The 22,523-nt window shown below is 41.9% G+C and overlaps 1 protein-coding gene across 1 annotated transcript in view; it reads left to right on the top strand.

Annotated features, from left to right (window-relative positions):
* ELL (elongation factor for RNA polymerase II) overlaps nucleotides 1-22,523 on the top strand; it is a 56,266-nt gene that overhangs the window by 13,101 nt on the left and 20,642 nt on the right. The window contains exons 2-5 of the mRNA XM_026119532.2: nucleotides 13,102-13,149; nucleotides 18,673-18,794; nucleotides 19,071-19,234; nucleotides 21,735-21,988. Coding sequence (XP_025975317.2) covers nucleotides 13,102-13,149; nucleotides 18,673-18,794; nucleotides 19,071-19,234; nucleotides 21,735-21,988 — 588 coding nt within the window. The remainder of the gene's footprint in view (nucleotides 1-13,101; nucleotides 13,150-18,672; nucleotides 18,795-19,070; nucleotides 19,235-21,734; nucleotides 21,989-22,523) is intronic.

The following is a 22,523-nucleotide window of genomic DNA, read 5'->3' on the forward strand; positions in this document are numbered from 1 at the left end:
CTTCAGCCTCGCCTCAGTCTTTTCGGCTCTTTGACTGTTCTCCAGTTAAAACTAGGTCAGAAACCACTGTCAGCTTCTGATATTTCACTGTGCCTGTTTTATAAGTTGTAACACAGTGTTGCTCTGCGTTTAATCACTTGCTTTAATTTTACGTATTAAATGTCTCCTCCTGCTTTGCACCAGCAGCCTGACAGAGTAGAGCTGGTAAAACTGCTCAGAATAACCTCTTAGCTGTACAAGCAATGTTACCTTGGTTCAGTCTGAGGAGGTAAATTACCTACTTGTTACATATAATCCTTAAGACGCCAAACCTGCAGATTTTTCTCTTTCACCAGTTCACTCTAACTGTACATTTGCTAGCAATTTGTATACAGCTAATTTGCTAGCTGTAATGAACCAGCTTCTCTTCTTGGCTGAGTGCCTTTCAACCCAATAGGTGGAAGAAAAATAGCTCAAAAAAACGAAGTAGTTGTAAAAGCAGACTGATGAGGAACACGGTAAAGCAGGTATAGTGGAAGTCATCAAAATACTTGTTTTTAGCTGAGAGTTTTAGCTGACTGTACCCATTCAACATTTTTATAAAACTAATATTGGAATGGTACTTCAAGTCCAAGCCGAGCGCCTCGCTATTCGGTGAAATCCACCTGGTCTAATTTAAGGGCGTCCTCCTCTCTTTTAGGCAGACTTCAATGAGCTAGCTAGCAGTGTTGGAGTACTTGGGCATTCTTGCATGTGTATTTGTGTTCTTACTTTTCAGCATAGCTCAAAAGTTGTGGTTTTTAAACCCTCCCTTAGTTGTAGGCTCAAGGTTTTCCAGAATGGTAAGTTGTTATATTAACCTGTTCTTTATATACTTATTTTTCTTTTATGTGACTTTTGCTGCTCTGCGAACCTCTTCTAGGGTCTAAGGATCACTGGGTTGAAAACCTTTGGTTGGAGGTACTGGTGCAATCCAGCTCCTGTTTACAGACCTGAATGCTCTGCAAATACTGCATGGAGTATTTGTAGCTGTGTTTCACAGATGGAGGAGCTGGAACCCAGAGGTGAAGTGTTTTATGTAAGGTCACCCAAGGAAAGCTTCTGACAGAATGTAAAAGGAACAAGCTTTGACTCTAAATCTTGTTCTCTAGTCGCTTTACATCACTTCCACAGCATGGCCTTTAGCCTCGGATGGAAGAGCTTGGCTGTTATAATCAGTTATAATCAAATTTTTTTATTTATGGTGGAGATGAGAGAAAGTTGTTTCAATGTGTTGAAGAGGCAGTATCATGACGTTTTCTTATATTTGAGGAATCTGGACAGTGCAAAGGCTAAAACATAAACTGCTAGCATAGTAGTACAAATACTTGATACGGTTAATTATAGAAGGGCTTCCTTTAACTATTTCTCTACTCATTTTGAAGTGTGAAGGTGACTTACTCACCAGTGTGTCTTGGGTCTGGCCAAAGCAGTGGGAATGCATGTGCTTTGTAGTCATTAAGGGTCAGATAAAGAATTGCCCTCAAGCAGTTTTTGTAGGGTAGCCGTTGAGAAAACAGAGCTAGCTCTTGTTTTGAAATAAGAATAATAATTTTGTGGCTCTCTTGGAAGGTGCTTTGCTGGAACACCTTTGTATTATATTTATATAGCAACGTGAGTACTAATGGCGCGTTGCTTCCTTTACCTCTGTCGTGGTACGAGCCCTCTCTAACTTCGTTTGCTACCCTACATAACGGTTCAGGACAGCAATTTGACAGAATCGCATACCAGGTTGAAGTAAGAGGAGCATTTAAACAGAATATAACTGGCCAGAAAGGCAGGTGAACATTCATAGTGGGCATGTTCTTCTTTGAGCAGCAGAAGTAAGGAGGTCTCGTCTCATCGAATTGGGTCCCTCTCCGCCTGTGCCGCGACGGGGCTGGATGTAGCTGTGCTGATGAGCCGGCTTGCTGCTGCCCGGCAAACGCCTGTCGCCTGACTTCTGCTCCCCAGTGAGGGGAAGGAATCTTGATCTACTGTATATTTAGTAGCTAATCCTAACTTTTTTCCTTGAAGCTTACTGAAATCCATCTTTTGTCGCTTGTATCCACCTTCCAGTTTTGAGCCCCTTGAGGGTGGGAAGGATCGTGACAAAGACACGTCTGTGTAGCTGCCGTGATCCTTTCTGGGAAATCGCACCGAAAATGCCACCATCTTTGCATTTCACAGACTTAACTTAGTTGTCAAACTAGATCAAAAGGAGTACTTCTGGTCTTGTTTTGGAAAGGCTAATCAGTGAAAACTCATTTCTAAGGCATATGATGGCAAGCGAAGTGACTTTCCATGATGGAAATTGCTTTCCTGAGGATGTTCAGACACTTCTTTGTTTCCTTTGAGAGGCAAGCACATCTCAAACATCCAGTAAATAGTCAGAAAACCTCCCTCTTCTTTTGGAGGAAGCACAGAAGCCTTCATTCAAGATATCTTGTACTAGAGGAATGGTTTTTAAAATATTAATCTAAGAGAATCTAAAACCCCTTAATGATTCTTGGCTCATAAAACTGTTTAAGTAAAGCCTTTAGGGAAAAACAGAACTGCTGTTCACCTTTAACAGAGTTGGGAATTTTGGATGATTCAGTTTCCTTCTGCCAGTTTTTTTTCAGTCCTTTCCCAATTTAACAAGATCATCTGATAGCTACAATAAAGTTCTGCTGCAAAACCAAGCAGTGTTGCATGCAAGAGATGATTACCCAGGGAATATTGAGCATGGATGTCTTAATGGGATTCTTGCCAAACTGAGGTCTCTGTAAACTGACTTGTAATGCAAAAGTGCACAGACACTGAAGCCATACTACTTAGCTTTCTTCAAGAGAATATTTTAATAATTATTGAACTTGAATAGTATTTCCAGTATATGTAGGCACTATGGGAAATTTCTTTGTGGAATAGCTTGTATTTCCTGGTGAGAATTGCCCTGTGCTTCAAAACAAATCTGTGAGGATTTGCTTTCCTTTGCCTGCGCTTAAAAATACCAATCTTTACCTTCTTGTTTCTATGCTATCTTTAATTTACAATGTGGTTGGTATATCTGTTGGCAGATCTAACTGTGCTACAAGACACTCTACCTCTGTGTAAGAAAGGGGTAGATTCAGGCCACAGGAGGTAACTTGCATTCTGACTCAATCTTTCATTTTAAAACTCTCTCCCTTTATAAGCAGATGACTGTATTGTTGCTATTTGGAGGAAAAAAGAGGGGGGGGAGGTTGGGATATGTTAATTTAACATCAAATGACTTCCCTGAGCTCTATTCAATAGTTCAAAAGTAGCAAAGCAGTAGAACTATTTCTAGTTCTGTGCTTTTTTACTATGAATTTGCCAGCACAGCGTTATTTTGTTCAAGTGCTTTAGGAAATATTGTTTCAACTTGTTTTATGCTTTTCCAGTTTTGCCTTTTATTGTTACAGAGGAAGAAATCCCTCTGGAAGATGGTAATAAAAAGAACTATTTGTGGGAATGTGATTTCTAATGTGCAGCAGGAAAAAGGAGGGGGTTCTTGAACCTCCGTCTTGGGCAATTGGATTGGGCGGAGTGGGAAGAGACCCATGCTGAGAAAGGTAAGGCCACTGAAATTAATGGACATTTTTGGCTCAAGAGCACAATGCTGCCTAATAAAATTAAGACAGTTTTGAGGTCTACCAGTCTCAGCTTCAGTGAGGGTCTGGAGCACCCTTTCGTAATGAGCAACGGATGCAGAAAATCCAACAACACAAAAGTGGAACTTCCTTTTGAGAGAGATGCAGTAAATGTATCAAAACGGCTAGCATTTTGTCTTGAAACTGAAAGACCTCCTGGCTTATTGCACTAAAAATGCAATATGGTCTTACGGTTTTGTGTGTTTTGAGAACTCTTTCATTATAGACATGTATTAATGGATTTCCAGACTCTTTTGAACAGTTGTACTGAACATGGACAATTGCACGAGGATGCAGACTGTCTCTTTTCCCTTGAAAGCCTTGCATGCTCAAACCTTTGGATACAGACGGAGTTAAAATGCTTGGATTTGGCTATTTGCAAAACCTCACTAAGTAGCCTGGTCTTGTTAATATTGAAGTCAGAGAGAGTTTTGTAATGATTAAACTACAGATAATCATCCTTTAAATTCTTCTGGCACTCTGGATTTAAGCATAAGGAGTTGAGGCTTTAAGATTATTGTTTCTCTTGCTGGACTTAATGAATAGGTCCCCCTCAATCCCCAGAAAAGCAGAGGTGGGGGGAGTAAAGGGAATGCCGTACCAACGGGAAATGAGCCTGTAGTCTCCAAACTTGGATTCCCAAATGAAGCTGACTTCTCCATCAGTGCTGAAGATGCATAACTGAGTTAACTGGGAGCGAGGGGCACTTGGTGTCACAAACCCAACTTTGACCTTTTCCTGTTTCTTAACATATACATGCTCTTTGATCCCAGACTGCAAGTTTTGGTGTGGAATCGCACTGCTTTCCACTCTTACCTGCTTGAGAACTGCAGCAGCTTGATACTGCTTACTTCAGGCAGTGAAGTCGAACGTCTTGCCGTTCTCTTTGGAAGCTGCGGTGATGGAATCTGGTGACCAACTTTTCTTTTGAAAAGAAAGTATTATTTAGAACAGAAGTTTTGCGGCTCTTAAAAATGAACCAGACTATGTCTACGTCAGCTTTTCCCTGAGGCTTGTAGTTCTCCATTTGCAGTGTCTCTGCAGTAACCCGTCCCCTAACAGTTGAGCCCATCTCTGGAGACAGGTAGGTTTAACTTCTCAGTGATCTCTAGATGTCCTAGTTCCTTTGTCTGGAAAAACGGAGCTTGCATTTTCTTTGTTGACAGATCATTGCATCCTTAAAGCTAATCACCCCTTTAGCATTTATTTAGGAGCACTTTTCTGGATTTCTTGCCTTGGCTCCCTGCCTTTGCTCTCCTGTAGCTGCTCGTTGAGCTGGAATAACAGTCAAGAAGAAGAGTTTTAAGTCATCTCTTACGATTATTTCTGTGGCCAGCTCACACGTTGTTCATAATTATTACATAACAATTCCATATCCATCTTGCTACTCTTGAAAAATAGTTAGCAGGTCATTTGAATTGATGTAGAAATTTGGGAAGGGGGATTGCAAGAAGTCATTTGGTGGTTGCTGCCCTTGGCAAGGGGTATGATAGATATTGTAACCTGTTTGTCCTAGAGGTCCTTCCACAGCCAGACTGGGTAGGCTGTTTTACCATGATCAGAATAGCCATGCTTTGGAAGATGCATTAGGTACATAGCAGCCAGCATATGCTAAATAAAAGTATTTTAACTTAGTAACTGTTTCTCTAAGGAATTGATCCTCTTTGTAATTTTCTTTCTGAAAGCATGTCCAAATTGTGTATATGTGTAGCTTTTTTTCCTAGTGGAAAACTACTGTATCTTGTGCTAGCCAAACATCTTGGCTTAATGATCGCAAGCAACGTGTGGTTTGTCCCAGGATTTTTCCCTGCATGTGGTGAGTCGGAGCTTTCTTTACCTTGTACAATATTTGCCGTCTGGTGTTAAAGATGATCCAAATGTCATTTTGTGTCAGAGACATCTGTTCTTTTGGAGTTTAAAGGCTAATTTTTGAACATAGAAGATAAGTAAAAACACAGTATGGTTCTGCACTAGGAAGCAAAGATTCCTTTGAGGCATGTCTGGGAAGGTTCGCTGAAGTGACCCGGTTGAAACTAGAAGAGTTTTCACTGGGCTTGAGCATAAAACTTAACAGAAACTTTAACTATCCTGTATGTAAAGTGTTGTAACTGGACTGCGTTTTGTTCGGATTGCTTACTAGTGCCATGGAGCCCGTGCGTCACAACAGGGCTTCAAAGATGGGTCCCGCCAAGGAAGGGCTTCAAAGATGGGTCCCGCCAAGGAAGGGCTTCAAAGATGGGTCCCGCCAAGGAAGGGCTTCAAAGATGGGTCCCGCCAAGGAAGGGCTTCAAAGATGGGTCCCGCCAAGGAAGGGCTTCAAAGATGGGTCCCGCCAAGGAAGGGCTTCAAAGATGGGTCCCGCCAAGGAAGGGCTTCATGCTCTGGGCAAATGATACAAAGGAAAGATGGGACTTGAAGAACTGCATGACTGCTCCCCTAGTGCAACAGGAAAAATGGTAGCAAACAGCCATGTACTGAAGCCGTGTACTGTCACCGTGCAGCTGGCAAGCATCAGGCTCGGTTAGCTGTCATGCGGTCATCTGAGTTTTGGGGGTGGTGGAGCAGGCGTTGGGGTAGGCCGGTTGGCTCCGCTTATAGCATTTCTCAGTATCTCCTTTCCCCTAGTTCCTCTTTAGTGAAAACTTTCTTGTGTCTTTTTTAAAACTGCTGTGCAGCAGGGAAGTATACTGAGGTTTTGTGCCTTGTCCACACGCTGCAGCGTGGGGAAGCGGTGCTCGGTCGTTTCAGTTTAAGTTTCCAAATGAATTCTGCAGCTAAGAATCATATCAACAAATACATGGCACTTTGTTCAATAAGATCTTTTTAACCTGGATTAGGAGAGATCAGAATAACCAGGCATGCGTGAGCGAGCAGACTCCATGGCTAGCTCAGCTCTCGTGCCTGTGGGGTGACATCTTGATGACAGTGGAGTTTAATTGCTTTCTCGTTTGCTGATTCAGGCTATTGTCCATTTAGGGACTGAGTTTCCGCTTTACATTGCATGCACAAAGCCTTTCGATTAAGCTATGTTTTTTTACCTTAATCATGTGTTTTATTCTCTAAACTTGCCCAGAGGTAGCTGTTTTCTCTGTTTCGAGTGGGCTGGCATCCCTGATGTTCAGGCTATGCAGCGATGTAAAAGTTTGTCTGCTTGCGGTGCTTTCTGGTGAAGTAGCTGTGAAAAGTGAAATTATCACAGAGCCACGGTTTCAGGAGTGTCAGATTTTTAAGCTTTGTGCTAACATTTTAAATAGAAAATTTCAGTTTTCTATGTTATAGGGCCCTCTTGGTTTTGAGCCTGAAAAGTTAGATTACTGAGGAAGTGACATTTGTGCTGTAATAGCCAAGTTAAAATGATGCAGTTATAAACAAGGAAGTTGGTATATTTTTTGCAGTTTAGCAATTTAAACTTTAAAATACATGGCTTAGCATTTTGACTAACATAGCCCTTTATCATTTTATTGCTGCTTGTACTGTGTTATGGCTAGAGTTTGTAGGTGTTTAATATTGCAGTGATAATTTGCATGCATTAATGGTCTTGGGGAACCCATAGTTTATGATAAATACAGAATGCAGTTCTCAAAGTAACTGCTAAGCCTCCACCTCTTAAGCCTTCATCAAAAGCACTTTTTTCTAATGATTTGTATTAAAAGCTTGAGTATTTACTTTTCCTTCCAAATAAACACCCTTTTTAATGTTGGGGAGCGGGAAGGAGGGTGCAGGAGGGGGAAAGATATGCCTTCGTCGTTTGGCAACGCTTCCTGCACCGGCGTACTGAACGGGTAATACCGGAAAGGGCAAGCGGAGGGACGCCTGCGCGGGTCAGCCCCGGGACGGCCGCCCGAGCAGGCGGTGCCGATGCTGGGGGCCCATGAAGCGGCTGGTGACACTTCTCTCTCCTTCTCTTTCAAGTAGAGCGCTCAACTTTTGCTTCAGTGTTTGTAGGATTTCCAAGACTGTTTCCCCGAGAACATTGGATTTGAATAAGATGACTAGTAACTTGACTCTGAGGTATGCGTAGGGTAAAAAGCTCTGGGAGGCTTTGCAGGTTAGGTCAGCGCAAACTAGGCTGAATCTATCGCTTTAAATTCTCCGCAGGCTTGACTCCATCTGCAGCCTGTTAGCGTCCTCAGCTGAGACTGTTAGGAGGCCTCAAATTGCTGATGCAGAGTGTATTGCAGAAAGTGTTTTAATTCTGCAACTAATAGATGTTACATAATAAAGATATTCAGAAAGCTTTTTACTGCCGTGTATGCGATAGGTAAATAGAAGCGTTGAAAAGTCCTGCGAGAAGTCTGCTGCCGCTACCGCCTGCGCGGTGCTCGCCTCTCGGGAGGCCAACTTCTGCTAATTGACTGCTAGTAAACTCGACATCCCCCGTGCCCCCCTCGTTTAAAGTTGTCGAGGGTGTATTCAAAGGTATTTCCACTGGGATTTATATATTTTGTTACTTCTAATGAACTTTGGGACTCTGATGTATAGGTCCCTTGAGAGTCTGTCACAACTAGACGCTGGATATATTTGCTTTGTTTTGGTCTCTTGCTTTCCCGAGTCTGTGTGATGCATTTAAAACAAAGTGTAAGTGGAAACCTAAATCCTTAAGATGCTCTGTTCAGGTCTGCAGTGCAAGTTCTCACAAGCATTCAGGTCTGCCTGAACTGAGCTTGCTTGCTTGCTTTCTTTCACCACTCCCCAGCTGTATTGAGAAGTGAAGTCGGGGAGGGAATATATTTGGACCATACTGCATGGATAAAAGAACTATAAACTAGTCATAACCAAAGAATTAAAGAGGAACCTCAATGAGTTTGGCATATTAGTGTGAAATGGATGAATTTTAAGCAATTTCTGTTTTTCCTTATCTTTGCAGCTGGCTTCCGACTTCGTATGTATGATAGATGAAAATGGTCATTGGTGGCCTTGGGGTTAGCATGATTTTATAGTCGCTGTGTATATTTATTGGAATTCTTGCTACTAATTTTAAATGTTTGCAAGAAGCTTTACATTCTGAAAATAATTCTCTTGTTCCAACATAAATAAGGATAAGCTTTCATTTACTCTGTTTGCTCTGCGCTTGTGACTCTCAACATCCAAGAAAATAGACAAATATACCAATACTAAGTATAGGCCAATATTTTCCATGTAACACTGCCTCTGGTATAAATTCCCGTAAATGCATAACAGAACTTCTCGAAACAACGTATTCTTTAATTACTTGCATTTCCCCGAAGAAACGGGGAGGTTTCCAGCTGGTTACTTGACCTGAGCATTTCAAATGTCTGAACCATCCTCTCCTTCGCCGTTGAGCTGCTTGCTGTGCAGCTTCTGCTCGCCAAGTGCCGCGTTCAGATTTGCTTTGTAGGATGGACTGTGACGCTTACCTTCCTGCTCCTATGGAGGAATATCGCATCAGGTTTTTCCACTTGATGCTTTTAAAACCTCATGCCAGCTTTGCCTGATTGTACCTATTAAAATATTTGAATAGTTTTACATTAACTTTTGTGGCTTTTATTGCCATTCTGAAGTGCAAATATTTTCTACATCCTGGTGTTCCTACTATTACTTAGTATCGTATTACTGCTTGGAAGAAAAGCTTTTACTTCTGAATATGCGAGACTGGAAGTAACTGTAGTCTTATGTAAGAGATGGGGGGAGTAGCCATTAAATCCATTTTTAAATCTACAAAAGTAGCATTGCTTTTTTTTTTTCCCCTGTTGGAAATTTAAATTCCTCTTACTCTTTACTCGAGCTTCCATTTGCCAGATCTAGAATATTTAATGGGAAGTAGCTGTTAGCGCGTTGCTATGCTTTTATCAGCTTTAGGAATATATATTAAGTGTTTCTAGCTCTCCTAGCTCAAAGAAGCTAGAGAAGGAGGGTGAGCATAACGAAGTGCTAATAAAAGACAGTTGTTTTGCTGGGGTTCGGGCTTGGGTTGTTGGTTTTGGTTTAGTCTTATGATATCTGAAAGTACTGGTTTTACCACTGGAAGTTATTCCTGAAGAGATTTTGGACATTAGTAATTGATAATCTTTCAATCTATGTATCAGAAAAGCCTTCTGTTGAAACAACAGCGATCGCAGAACAGACAACGTGTAATTATTAATGAGTCTTAGTTGCCTACTCTTGCTATATATCGTTTAGAAATAATAATTCTTCTTGCATGGCATTGCTTGTTCTCCGGTTCTGCGTGTCCCAACAACCATGCTCGTTCATGTTTGGATAGTATAAAATACTGTCAAAGTTACGGAGAAATGTGTTAATTGCAGAGATAAGTATTTTGTACCTGGCCGGGTGTCGGGAAACATGTGAAACCGAGAGGTGTCTGGCTTATAACACTTGAGCTGCTGCATTCTTGCTTTAAAAAAATAGCAGTATGATTTTTGTCGTCATCCTATTCATCTTCCAGTTGTTGTTCTTGGATCCGTGTTAGCTTTGTTCCCGCGTAAGCTGATTAGGCCGCGCAGGTGGCCGAGTTGCAGACTGATTTGTCAGGCTTGTTTCGCCTCGTAATTGAACCGAGAACCAAAGTTTCATCAGGCTTCTGGATTTACCAAAGATTTGCTGAACCCTGCGACTTGGTGCTCTGCAAAAGGTCGACTTGTACTTGCAGGACTACTGCAATACAGCAGGGCAACTGGCTTTCTAAAATAAAGAAGCTATATACATGTATGTGTGTATATATTTTTTTATTAGAAGGAAATACAGAAGCAGGGGAAAGAACGCATTAGTCGCCACCGAAGGTGGATGGTATGGCATTTCTAGGAAAGCGAACGAGGGAAGTTAACTGTTCTGGTTTTACTGGGGAAGAAGAATGAGATGACTCTTCAGAAGATGGTGAAGGTTTTTGGAAATGGTAGCAAGAACGCTTTGGCTTTGGGGTTTGCTCATACTAGAGCATTCAAGAAAGTTAATCCAAATGAGCTCAAGATATAAATTGAAATACGGTTTTAATTCAGTTCAGCGTAATTCATCTGTTTGCTTTTATTCCGAATGAAGGTGTCCACCCAGGAATTTAATTTCATCTAATGAAAGCACTTAAATTCATATCCTTAATCATATTAGGGGATGCATGTGTGGTTTTTTTTTCCCTGAGCCTTCTCCAGCATGCAGCCGTTAGCCGAGGAGCTGGGCCTCTGCAGGAGGGGAGAGCTGCACATGCAGGAGCGATGCTGCTAAGAGGAGCAAGGACCCTGCTTGCGTCCTCGCCGTCTCCGTACAGAAGCAGTGCTCAGGCTGCGCAAGGGTCTCCGGTGGCCGGCACTTCCATGCGGTACCTTGTGTTAAGTGCAGCGGGGAGCCGTTTCGCTGGTATTCCTGTGCAGCAGATCGCAAGCAGCAGCAGCCTCTAGGCACAGAAAGTGAAGTAGAAATAGAGCATTTCAGGAGTGCAGCGAGATAAAGCAATGCTAAAGTTTTCCATTTAACTTGCATGAGCCCTAATCTTTAAGTTTGAGATTACACACTCAATTTCAAACCATTTTGTAAGCAGATTAGTGAATCTGTAGGTTCTGCAGTTAAAGCTTGTCCTGATTTGTATAGCAGTCCTTCTACATTGTTGCTGCTTTGTTATTCCACTTACACACTTCCTATCTTTTTTTATTCCGCTTAGGTAATTCTCCAGATTTAATTGCAGAACTTCATGAATTTGTAATTAGCAATATAAGATACTTACTCAGATTTTTTTAATACAAAATTTTTTACATGTCTTCAAATTCTTGTTCTCTGAAGTACGTTCGTATGAATTTATGGGCACGTTGCACAGTACATGCTGACACCATGAACAAAAAGCTGGCCAGTCTGTCTATGAACAGTGTGCTGTGGTATGCAATGTCGTGGCACTCAAGGAATTTAGTGATCTCTGTACGAAGAGCAAGAAGTTGTTGTTTCTTCAGAAAGGTTATTTCATGCCTGCAAAATTCAGTATACAACACAGTGAGTGCTGTCAACGTCAAGCATATTCTTACTTTACTCAGTCATAAATGTATAGATCTAACAACTTTGGGTGTGATGCAGAGCTTTCGAATTGTATTAGATAGGCTCTTAAAAGGCACCAAAGACTTTGTCTTATTGTGAGCTTATTCATCTGTGGTAAAAGATTTTTCTTGCTAGTGACATTTTTTTCTGTTAATGTGAACTTTTGTGGCTTAGATTCTTCACTCTTGGGCTGAAAGTCTTTGCATGGAAAGGTCTTACAAGAGATGGCGATAAACTTATGGGCTTTCAGGCTGTTAACGCTTTTGCTGCTAGACGTAAATGTCTGTTTCTGTGCAAATCGGCATGATTCGTTATAAGAAGCGCAGGCAATGCGACTTCAAAAAGGCCGGTACACGTGTACTGCCCCAACTTTCTCATGGAAACTCTTCTTAGCGTTTTACCTGTGAAAATGCCTCTGGTTTATATGGAGAAGTGTCCGTTTCTAAATGACATATCAAGCTATTCATAAATGCTTCTGTCTTCTGGAGGATTCAAAACGTTACCCCCGTGAAGCGTGTTTTCCCACCCCGTGGAGCACAACTGCTGTGCTGCAGCAACATGTCTCGCAGTGTTTCTTGGAACGCTTTCCGTGGCTTAGGAAATAAAACCAACACAGTCATGATACTTGTGAAATTAAAACAAAACAACTGTTTATCTTAGTGTGACTTGGATTTCATAAATTCTCTTTCCCTAGAGTTGAAACCTCAAATGTGAGTTTGAATTTGAAAGCCTTCATGATTGTCGCAGAATCCTAGTAAAGCAGTGCTAAAGACTAGGCTTTAGTCTTTTGGCAAAAAGACTGAATAATTGCATTCAGTTGTGTTTCTGCCCTGAGCAGACAGTGATTTAAACTTAACGGTAGTGTGACTTCCCCAAATGCAAGCACATTAGTATAAAGGAAAAGACTGATTCTTGAAATGGGCAATGTGAAAACAGTGTTTTGCAATGCAGTTGCAGTTTGCTTTTCCAAAGAATTGCCAAGTTTCTGTTGGAAAAAAATTTGCGTAGTGCCTGCTCAGACCTAGAATTGTAATAAAATTTTCCCTCAAACATCCACTGTTTAACTCATAAGTTACGTAAGCACCGAAGATAGACAGCTGATGTATTGTGTGCTGGAAACAGGGCTTAGGGGTCAGGAAGGAACTGAAACTGAAATGATACGGAGGTGGTCTGCTTTTTTTTCCCTCTCCCTGAAGTGTGGGTGTTTTTTTTTGTTTTTTTTTGTTTTTTTTTTTTTTTTAAAGAGTGATTAGTGTAACCAGTGGTAAAACAACAGTTTTATCCCTTTTTAGGTACAAATCACTATTTCAGGAGTGTTTATGTTTTCTGACTTGGAATTCTGCATGTTTCCTAGAACCTTCCCCCTTAAAATAAAGAGGAAAAAGTATAGGTGAAAAAACCAAGCTGAGCATTTTTTGGCAGTGAATGTTGGAGCTTTTGATTTCTCTAAGCTAATCTTTCTTTCTTGTTTTTGTAGGATGCTGTGACATCAAAACCAGTAATCCAGTTTCAAGGAAGCCAAGGGGTAAGTTTGTGTATGAGTTGCCTTGGGAAGCTCTTTGACTGTATGAGCAAGCCAGTAATCTGAAGCAAGGAATTTGTTTTGAATGTCTGTCCCATTCCAGCTGAGAGTGATTCTATGATTTCCGAAAGTGAGATGTGAAATTCATATGTGGTCCAGGAAAGAGCATTTGCTCATTGATCACATGGATTGTCTCTCTGTAAGAACTTTTTCCCCTTAATTTTCTAGCACTGCTAAACCCATAGCTGTGCAAGGTGATGAAAGTGTTGCTGGTGGTGAAACCTGATTTTATGAGGCCATAGTGTTGAGTAGAACAAGGAAGCTGAAAGCGTAATGATGGTGATACTGTCCTGAGTGCAGCAATCCATGGAAACCTTGCTTGGGTCCTGCAGAAGCGCCTTGCCAACACCTTGCCTTTCCATTCATAACGCCTTGTGTTAGGAATGTACTGAAGCTTTATTTAATATGTAATTCTAAACACCTGTGCAGCTTCTGTGAGTATCAAAAAATCTTTTTCTACTTAGGAGTCCTATTTCTTTAGCTTTTGTTCTGATGACTGAACTCCTCGGAGGTATTTATAGAAGCTTGAGACTGTCATTCCAGTTTCTGACAATGTAGAGATTTAATTGCTAGTTTTTCTGTTAAAGTAATGCAACACTTCAGTGAACTTTAAAAATGTCATTTATATATCTTTTAAATACAAAAAGGTGTGTGTGAACTTTGGCGCTCTGCATAAGAAAGAGGAATATAATTTCATGTTCAGTTCAATGTAAATGTGCTGCTTGTTGATGTGCTCTTTTGTTGAACCGCATGTGTGTGAGAATTGAGTCATCCTGAGCACCGTGTGCTGGGATGCTCAGGAAAAGGAAGGAAGGGGACAAAATGAGTAGCTGCTTTAAAACTCAATCAAGAATCTGAACTCAGTTGTAATTTTTTTTTTGTGGTGGTACAATAAAGCTTTTGGAAATGCTTGAATTAAGTATGTATTAAAGCCTAGCACATATCTTCTTGCCCATATTCTACCTTGTGATATGCGTCTCACTAGTTCCATCGTACTCTAACAAAACATAGCGAGAAAGACATTGTTATCAAAGTTTAGAAGAAAAATGCAACCCTTTTTGTCCTGGGAGATAAAGAAAGGAGCAATTTCCATCTCTTTTTCTTTGTTTAGAATTAAACTTCCCAGAAAGCTCAGTATGAAAGCATAGATAAAAATCTGCAACTAAAGTTTGGCAACATTATAAGTGAGTGAAAAACAACTTTTAAGGGTGCCCGATTTGTTGTTGTTAGACGAGCTGGCAGCTTTGCCTGTAAGAAAAAAAGCTAAAAAGCTTGTGCACACTTTCCTTCCCCTTTGCAGTGCCCTTTGTAATGATCTAAATCTAACTTTTCCTGTAAATGTGCTGAAGCTCTAGAAATGCCTCCTCTTCTATTTTATCTTCCTCCTCCAAGGAAATACAAACAGTGGCAAAACTAATCAGAACAACTTAAAACGCTCCGCTGCCCCCAGCTACTGCGCTCTTTTGTGTAATGGCTTTGACGTGGATGTGGCGGTACCTGCGAAGCCGGGAGCAGTTCTTGGAACTTGAGCGTTTTCGGGCTTGGCGGAACCTACTTTAAAACAGTGCAGTGGCTTATAAAAAGATTAGTTTAAACTAATGCACTTAATTATATTTGAGGCCTTAACTTCCAGAAAACAAGTTTTTGGTGAAAGAGCTGTCAGTCATATGCAGTTAACGCCTGGGTTGGATGAAGAAGGAGTTAAGCTGTGTGTTTGCATCTGATGTTGCCGTTTGAAGAGGGAAACGTGGAGACCTGCACGGTGTGAGCAGCCCCGCGGCGTTGTGGGTGGAAGGAGGACGTTGGCAGCACCGAGCTGACCTCTGCTTGCCTCGTTTTCAGCTGTTTAATTAATAGCACTGTCGAGTAAAGGCCAAAGGTAGAGCTTTGAAGAAAGCGAGAACCAGTTCAATTGGGGCAGATAGAAAGAGCTCTTTGTCCTTTTAGGATTATTTTTACTGGGTATGACAAGAAGCTGGCAGCTGTGTAACCATCTGTTTTTAAGTGTAGTACTCATATACGTCAGGATTGAGCCTTGCTTTAAGGAATTAACAGTAGGGCTGTAAATACTTTCTAGAGCACGTTCTGTAATTTAGACTGGAAAGATAAAGCTAAATACAGTAATTGAGCAAGCTCTCAAATTCAGATGATCCCATTAAAACTTTTTTGTTTAGATATTTATTTTTGGAAGACACTTTTTTCCACTGCCTCTTAATTCCCCCTTTTGCCTTCATATTTTACTTCCTCATGTTGCTATGGAGACAATTTGAATAAAAATTTTGAGGGTCATAGGTTTTGTCTAGCACGAATGTCAGTGTGTGATTTAAAGTAGTGTCCAGTGATACAAGGTTTTAATAGCGAGACCTTTCTTTCTGTGCAAGTACCCCTCTCCCTGCTGCTTCCCTTGATTCTTTAGAAGCCTCCTTACTTGTTGAATCTCGTTATCTGCGGTGGGTTTTAATCGCTGTGTCCATGTCTTCCTGAGCTGTTCCCAGTGCTGCAGTGTAATGAACTCTGTCAAGGATGCTCTCGGCTCTCTAACACACAGCAAGCAACTTTCATCTTTAATTAACCAGAGGAGGGAATCGGCCAGGAACAAAAGAGGGGGTCGGGCAGGATGGCAGTTCTGTCGGCCAGGTGCCGAAAGCAGGGTCTGGGTGGTTTTAGCCCAAAATGATTGTTTCAATGACAGCTGAGGACATCGGAAGGCAAAAGCATCTGAATAGATCCTGGATTGACTCTTACGAGAGCGTTTAAGCTGTAAATGATCTTTGCCTTAAAATGCCTTTCTTTATACCAATGCTGTTTTTGTTCATTCCTTTTTCAGTGCACATCTGTGTAACAATCAGAATTTTGATGATAGTAGGTAGGTCACGTTGGTGGAGTGTCTCTCTGCTTTGAGAGGTGCATGGCAATACAAAGAGGCAGCTACTGGGATTTTCCTTAGAGAGACATCTGTTTGTTGCACTTCTTCATCCCAAGCTGTTTTTTCTTTGGTTTTGTAAATTTATATGGAGTCGTGAGCATTTTGCTTGTTTCGCGATGCATGTAAATTAGAATTTAAGAGCTTTAGTACCAAACTGTTGTAAGTGGTGGCAGTTGATGCAGTGCATAACTTTACAAGAAAGACTGAAGATGTTTCTATTTTGGTAAAAGCATGTACTGAATTGGAGATTAGGTTGGGTCAAATTTGCAGGTGCTTACTTGAAAAAAGAGCTGAGATGGGGGTGGGAGGGGAAGAGCTGAATTAGGAGGAAAAAAAAAAGGTTCCAAATACATGCATGTTCGTGCAGATTTCTTAAATATGACTGAGGGGGAAAAAAATATTTTAACAAAACGTGATTGGAAAATACTATATTTTCCCCGGTTCCTTGGCATGAACTTTGGTATTAATAGAAGGTGAAGTTACTATTCAAAATGAGCTGTACACAGATGAATATTACTTGAAAGAAAAAGCAAAGTCACATCTGTACTGAGCTATTTTTAAGCGTCTATAGTTAGCGGTATAATGCTCAGCACCAAAATCAGGGCTCCCTCAAAGCAGTTACCATGTTGATTTGGTGGCTTAAGAAGCCTTCTGTTTCAGCTAAAAATAATTCCTAGATAACGGCCATTTTGCATATGCTACACTTTTCAGTACTGAAACAAGCCAAGTTTAACGTTAATGCAACTCTGTCACTTCTCATTTTATGTCCTTTGAAGAAGCTGCCTATATAAGGTACAGAAATCGTACAAAAATGCCAAAGTTCAGGACTCTTGTAGCAGCCATTTTTAACAGCGGTAAATCAGGATCCAGCAGCAAGTTATTTTAGTATGCGAATTTATGGTTTGGTTACATCTTGGAGGTTTTATTGGACAAACCTGTTGTATGCAGCACAACGCTAGTGTCAACCGCTGATGGAGAAAAGCAAGGCTTAACAGGCCTGCGTAGCTGCTTGCCCTGTTCGCGCTGCAGTAGCTAGTAGGTGGACAAGTGCCGACTATAAAACACCCAGAATCTGCTGTTTACATAACTTTGAATTTGTGCATATTCTCAGCTTGCTGGTAAGGAGAAGAGCATTTTTTCCCTTCTCCATGGGTGGGGGAAGAGGGTGTTCGGGCAGATTAGAAGCTCAAGGCCGCCCCGCGCGTTTGGCAGGGGAGATAGGGCTCCGGTCGGGACGCTCGCCCGTGCCGGGGCTGGAGGGCCGGCACGGCTGCCTCGGCGTCTGCAACGCCACCAAATCGCCTCGGTGTATTTTTAGATTTGGATACTGGGGCTCAACGGGGGGTAACTTGTCCTGCTGTATAAAACACGACTAAAGTTTGGGTTTCTTTGCTTGCTGCTTGGAAATAAGGAAAGTATGCTTTAAGGACTAGACTAAGATTAGCTGGAGGGTAGCTGCTCTTTATGGAGAGAGAGCAAATAGAAAACGCACCGTTAGTTCGGCTCGGCACCGGTCCCAAAAGCGTGTCTTGCCACTTCGGAGAACATCCGCTTTGCAGCGTGGCGCAGATGCACTGGGCTGGGTTTTCAGGCTGCTGTAGATGTCTGAGGTCACAGGGAAACCACCTAAAACCCCTTCTGTGCTAGCAAGCATCGTCTCAGGAGCGTGGTCGTATGTGGATGCCATGACTTGGTTTGCTAGACATATGCATTTTGCGCACATATGTGTCAATCCAGGCAAATATAAACGTGTGTGGTAGAGTGTAGCCTAAAATAAGCTGAAACCACCATTCCCTCTGTCTCATTTTCTGGAAGCCGTCTTAATCATCAAATATTGATGTGGTGACGGAGCTCAGATGCCTCGGTTTATGTTGAACCTTAAACGCAGAGGGGAAGCAGTTCTCATTTTTAAAAATGAATGGCTAGGGGGAAGAAACAACGCAGATCTCAGAGTTGTCTGCAGAACGCACTTCATGCTTGATTAAATATTTAATTTAGCAGCAACGTCACACTCCACTGTGAGCCATGAAATCTCTTTATGGAATTATAATCTCTTAAAAAAGAATAAGTGTGCTACCTAGTGACCTGCACTGTACTACGTTTAGTGCTGGATCACTAATTTTAAAGAAACAAGTCTCAAGTACTTCAAATTGAACATAAACAGTGGTAGCAGGTCTGTTCTGAGCCTGAATCAATACAGAGTTGGGTCGGACTCCTACAACAAGATTATCGTGGGCTCTGCTTTGAAAGGCAGCAAGCCACCCGTTCATGCCTCTGCTCTGAAACAGATGTAGCTGTCTTTTTTTTTAACTGATCTTTACATCTTTGTCTACCTCTTTTACCGTAACTTCTTATTGCTGTAGCATATTGTTTTGTTAACTCGTATCCTTCTTGCAATTTCTTACCAGCTTGCTCTTCGTAGTCTCCTACGCCGTAGTCCATGCACTTGTTTGTAGTGGGTTCTAAAATGGCCAAAAGCGGTTTAGCTCATGCTAGTGTGGACTGCCCAAGTGACTGGTTTTTTTTCTCCTTCCAAACAGCACATCACAATTCCGAGGCCTGATCGCCCTGCAGAAGTGCGGACTTTCACGTTCTATCTCTCAAATATTGGCAAGGACAGCCCCCAAGGGAGTTTTGACTGTATCCAGCAGTATGTGTCTAGGTGAGTGGTAATCAAAAGAAAAATGTAGCTGTCATTTTACTTTTTCTGTAGCACCTTCACTCACAGACTTGAACAAAATTTAAAGCATGTTCTTTCTTTTTAGAGTCTTTCTAATCTCTTTGCATGTATAGGTGCATGCATATTTGGGTAATATTCCAGCTTCTTTCTGTGTTATCTAAATAATAGGAGGAGACGATCTCAGTTATTCACCAGCAATGGAAGTGTACCTGTTTGCAGTGATGGAAGCATCTTTTCCATTGCGTGTTTTTTTTACAGCAATGGCAATATCCATCTGGATTGTCTTGGAAGCATACAGGATAAAATCACCGTGTGCGCTACTGATGATTCCTACCAGAAGGCAAGGCAAAGCATGGCACAAGCAGAGGAGGAAACTCGCAGCCGCAGTGCTATAGTCATTAAACCTGGGGGGAGATACGTAGGTAAGCAGCAACTTGATTGGGGCGGGGGGGCTGTTCCACTCCCTTCTTCGATCAAATGCTTGTGTCTGTCTTGCTGTGAACAGCTTGACCGTGAAAGTGTGTAACAGGGATCTGGTAGTTCTTTATGGATGTCTGGTCATCATGGTGCTGGTTTCCTTGTACTGAGACTTCTTTATGGCTTACAGCTTTGCTCTAGAGCCTGTGTGGCGGTGCTTGTGTGGCCTTTGAGGATTGTCTGTGCACGGTCTGCTAATTACCTGGCGTATTTCACATTTGTCATCTGGTGAAGCTGAGCGCGTACTGCTGATGCATCAGAAGTGCCTGTGCTCCTAGCTAGGTCAGCTAAAACGTACACGGCTGTTGTCACACATCTGGTGTGTGCCTGCCCTTGAGGCTATTACGTGCGGCATCTAGAAGGCAGGTAGGAGTGCCCCGAGTTAAGCAGCAAGGAGCTTAAAGTAGTGCTTCTGACTGCAGCCTCCGAGATACCGTCTTACTGTGGCGATGAGAGGAGAAATCTTTTTGCAGAGGAAACAAATGTGATAAATACAGGCTCCTCCTGGAGCCCACTGGTAAAGACCTAGCATTGGGCCCAGGTCCCTGCTTACCTCACTCTGGTCATAAACTCAGATGTCAATATTCGCCAGCGTTTCATTTCTTGAGCCAGCTGATTTTTGTGCAACCCATATGATCTGATAGCCAGTTTCTTCTCAGAGGATGTCTGTGATGAGAAGGGTGAGTTGCAAAACGTAGAACTGACCCTGACTCATTGTTTTATCAGCCAAGTGCTCAAAGCTGAGAAATAAGATAGTAATCAGGAAGGAAACGCATTGATTTCCTGTAGACTAGAAGATTATTTTGTTTAGCTCATATTTGAGAACATTACAGTAAGTGGATGAAGTTGTTAGGCTTATGAGAGAGAGAGAAAAGATTCTCAGAGCAAATTGCTTCTCAGAAAGATACAACAAAACTTTGATTTTAAAATACCCTTACTTAAATGTTTACCACTGTGAAATGGAGGTACAACCATGTAAAAAGCACTTAATTTTCTCTGTTCCTATCACTGCACATTTTGGCTCCAGCCGTAAGTGGAAATGTCACAATGTGTTTTTGCTGTTCATGCCCTGGCAAGAGTTAAGGGAGTTCTAGAAAGCTTGCGAATCTTTTCTTGTCCTGTTTCTGGAAACACAGTCCAGTGGACCTCTGAGTTTTGGGATGTTTAACGTGTGAATTGTTTTTCTGCCTCTCGTCTTAACTCAGCCCTGACGATGGAGGGTCGTACTCGCTTTCATCGAGCTTGTGTGTAATAGGAACCTGGGAAATGGGGCCTTGGTTATGCAACCTACCTTTCAGTAAAATAAACATTGCAGACCATCACCGGTATCTTTAGATGACTCAGTTGAAAACATGGCTTTCTAGCAGTGGAGAATTGCCCCAAATTCTTGCAGTAAATGCTGGACTGTTTTTGTCCTAGCAAAGGTCACTTAGATGAACTGAAGTGACTGCTAATTTCATCTCCATGTTTTAGACCTTGGCACCTCTAAGCATTTTTTCAGTCTGCTGTATTCACCTTTGCAGTGGGTAGGGGGGACCTGGCTTTTACTGTTTTGAATACAGAAAGAGGTCACATTCTTTGATTTGTGCTTTAGTAAGTGATGTGGGACTTGGAGGATTCTGGTTAAAGTTGTGGGGGGTTGGAGGTTTTTTTGTTTTTTAATAGGAATAGGAATGAGTTCTCGAATAATACAGGGAAAGGAGAATGGCATTTGGGATGGAGCTGAGGAAGCTGGCTCTGAGGGCTTGGTACGAGGTTTTAAGACAGTTGGTTGCATTCTCAAGTGTGTGTAAATATAATTGGAGGATGCAGCAGTTATACTACAATGCAGAAGGGGTTATTCTGTTAGAACAGTCAGCACTAATGACTAGATTAACGTATCGGGGCTAGACCCCATTCACGTTCCCGTGTTGGCTGCGTGGGGGAAGGGAGTTGGACCAGCCCCATAAAGTTCCTATTGTTCCCAAAGCAGAAACATCTGCGGGAGTAGCGTTTTTGCTGAGCTCAGCAGCAGGGAGCTGCTCATTGACTGGTTCTGATCCTTCCACTCCATATTTCAACTCTTCTGCATAATAATGCAGAATTTCCTTCTCATAGGGAGGAAAAAAATGGTTAGATTAACCATGGGGATACATGCACTTGTGATGAATGGAAAGCAGGCAAACAAAGAGAGCTTTATGTAAGCTTGTAGCCAATATGCTCAGGTTCACAGTGCTTGGTGTTGCTGTTTACTAGGTACAGGCTTGTCATGAGTTGTAAAATTCATGGGATGGATACCTGCTCCAGCGGTGTATTGGAACAGATGGGGTATGCCGGTTGTGTTTTGTCTTTCACTGTCATCTTCTAGCGCTTCAGATCATCTGCAACGAGCTCCATATACATGTTGACAAACCACTGGCCTTTGCGAGGTGACTGCTGCAGTTCACTATTCTCATCTCATTTTAGGCAAAAAGGTTCAGGTGCGTAAACCTGCACCAGGAGCTTCCGATGCTGTTCCCTCCAGGAAGCGCCCAACGCCAGTCAACCTTGCCAGTGCAATAAAGAGAGGCAATAGTGCGATTTCCCAGAGACCCTTCAAAGATAGGGTTGTGCACTTACTGGCACTAAAGCCTTATAAGAAACCTGAACTTATTCTCAGATTGCAGAAGGATGGACTTTCTCAGCAGGACAAGGATTTGCTGGACAACCTTCTGCAACAGGTTTGTACTGATGAAGGCAACAGTTTAGGTAAAAGAAAATGTCGTCTTGGAATAGTAGTAAATTTCTTGTTAGTCTGAAAGTAACCTGTGTATATCAGAGCTGCAGCTTTTCTTTTTTCTTTAAAGGCCATGTCAAACAAGTTCACAATCTATTCACTATTTTTTTAAGAGATAGCAGAAGCCTCTCCATGTCATATATACACCTCATGTTAGGTGCATGTAACTAAGCTGTATGATTTCAGTTCAGCAGATCAGTCGCCTAAGAGGAACGCTTTTGGTTGGTTGTGGGAAGAGCACCTAACAGAGAATCTGAGAGCTGTTCAAATTATTATAACCTGTAAATCTGTTGTATTTTTATTAACATGGATGTAAAGAAACATGCTGTATGTATTGATACGTGTAATGTTTCCCATGTGAAGGGAAGATGTGTCCCTGTCTGCTGTTTTATATCATCTTTGTACTGTTCAAACCCATGACTTTCCTGCTTAGAAGTGTTAGGTGCGAAGATCATGCAGCTCCTCGCTGAACGTATTAT

Source organism: Dromaius novaehollandiae, chromosome 25 (assembly GCF_036370855.1).
Source record: "Dromaius novaehollandiae isolate bDroNov1 chromosome 25, bDroNov1.hap1, whole genome shotgun sequence".
NCBI lineage: Eukaryota > Metazoa > Chordata > Aves > Casuariiformes > Dromaiidae > Dromaius > Dromaius novaehollandiae.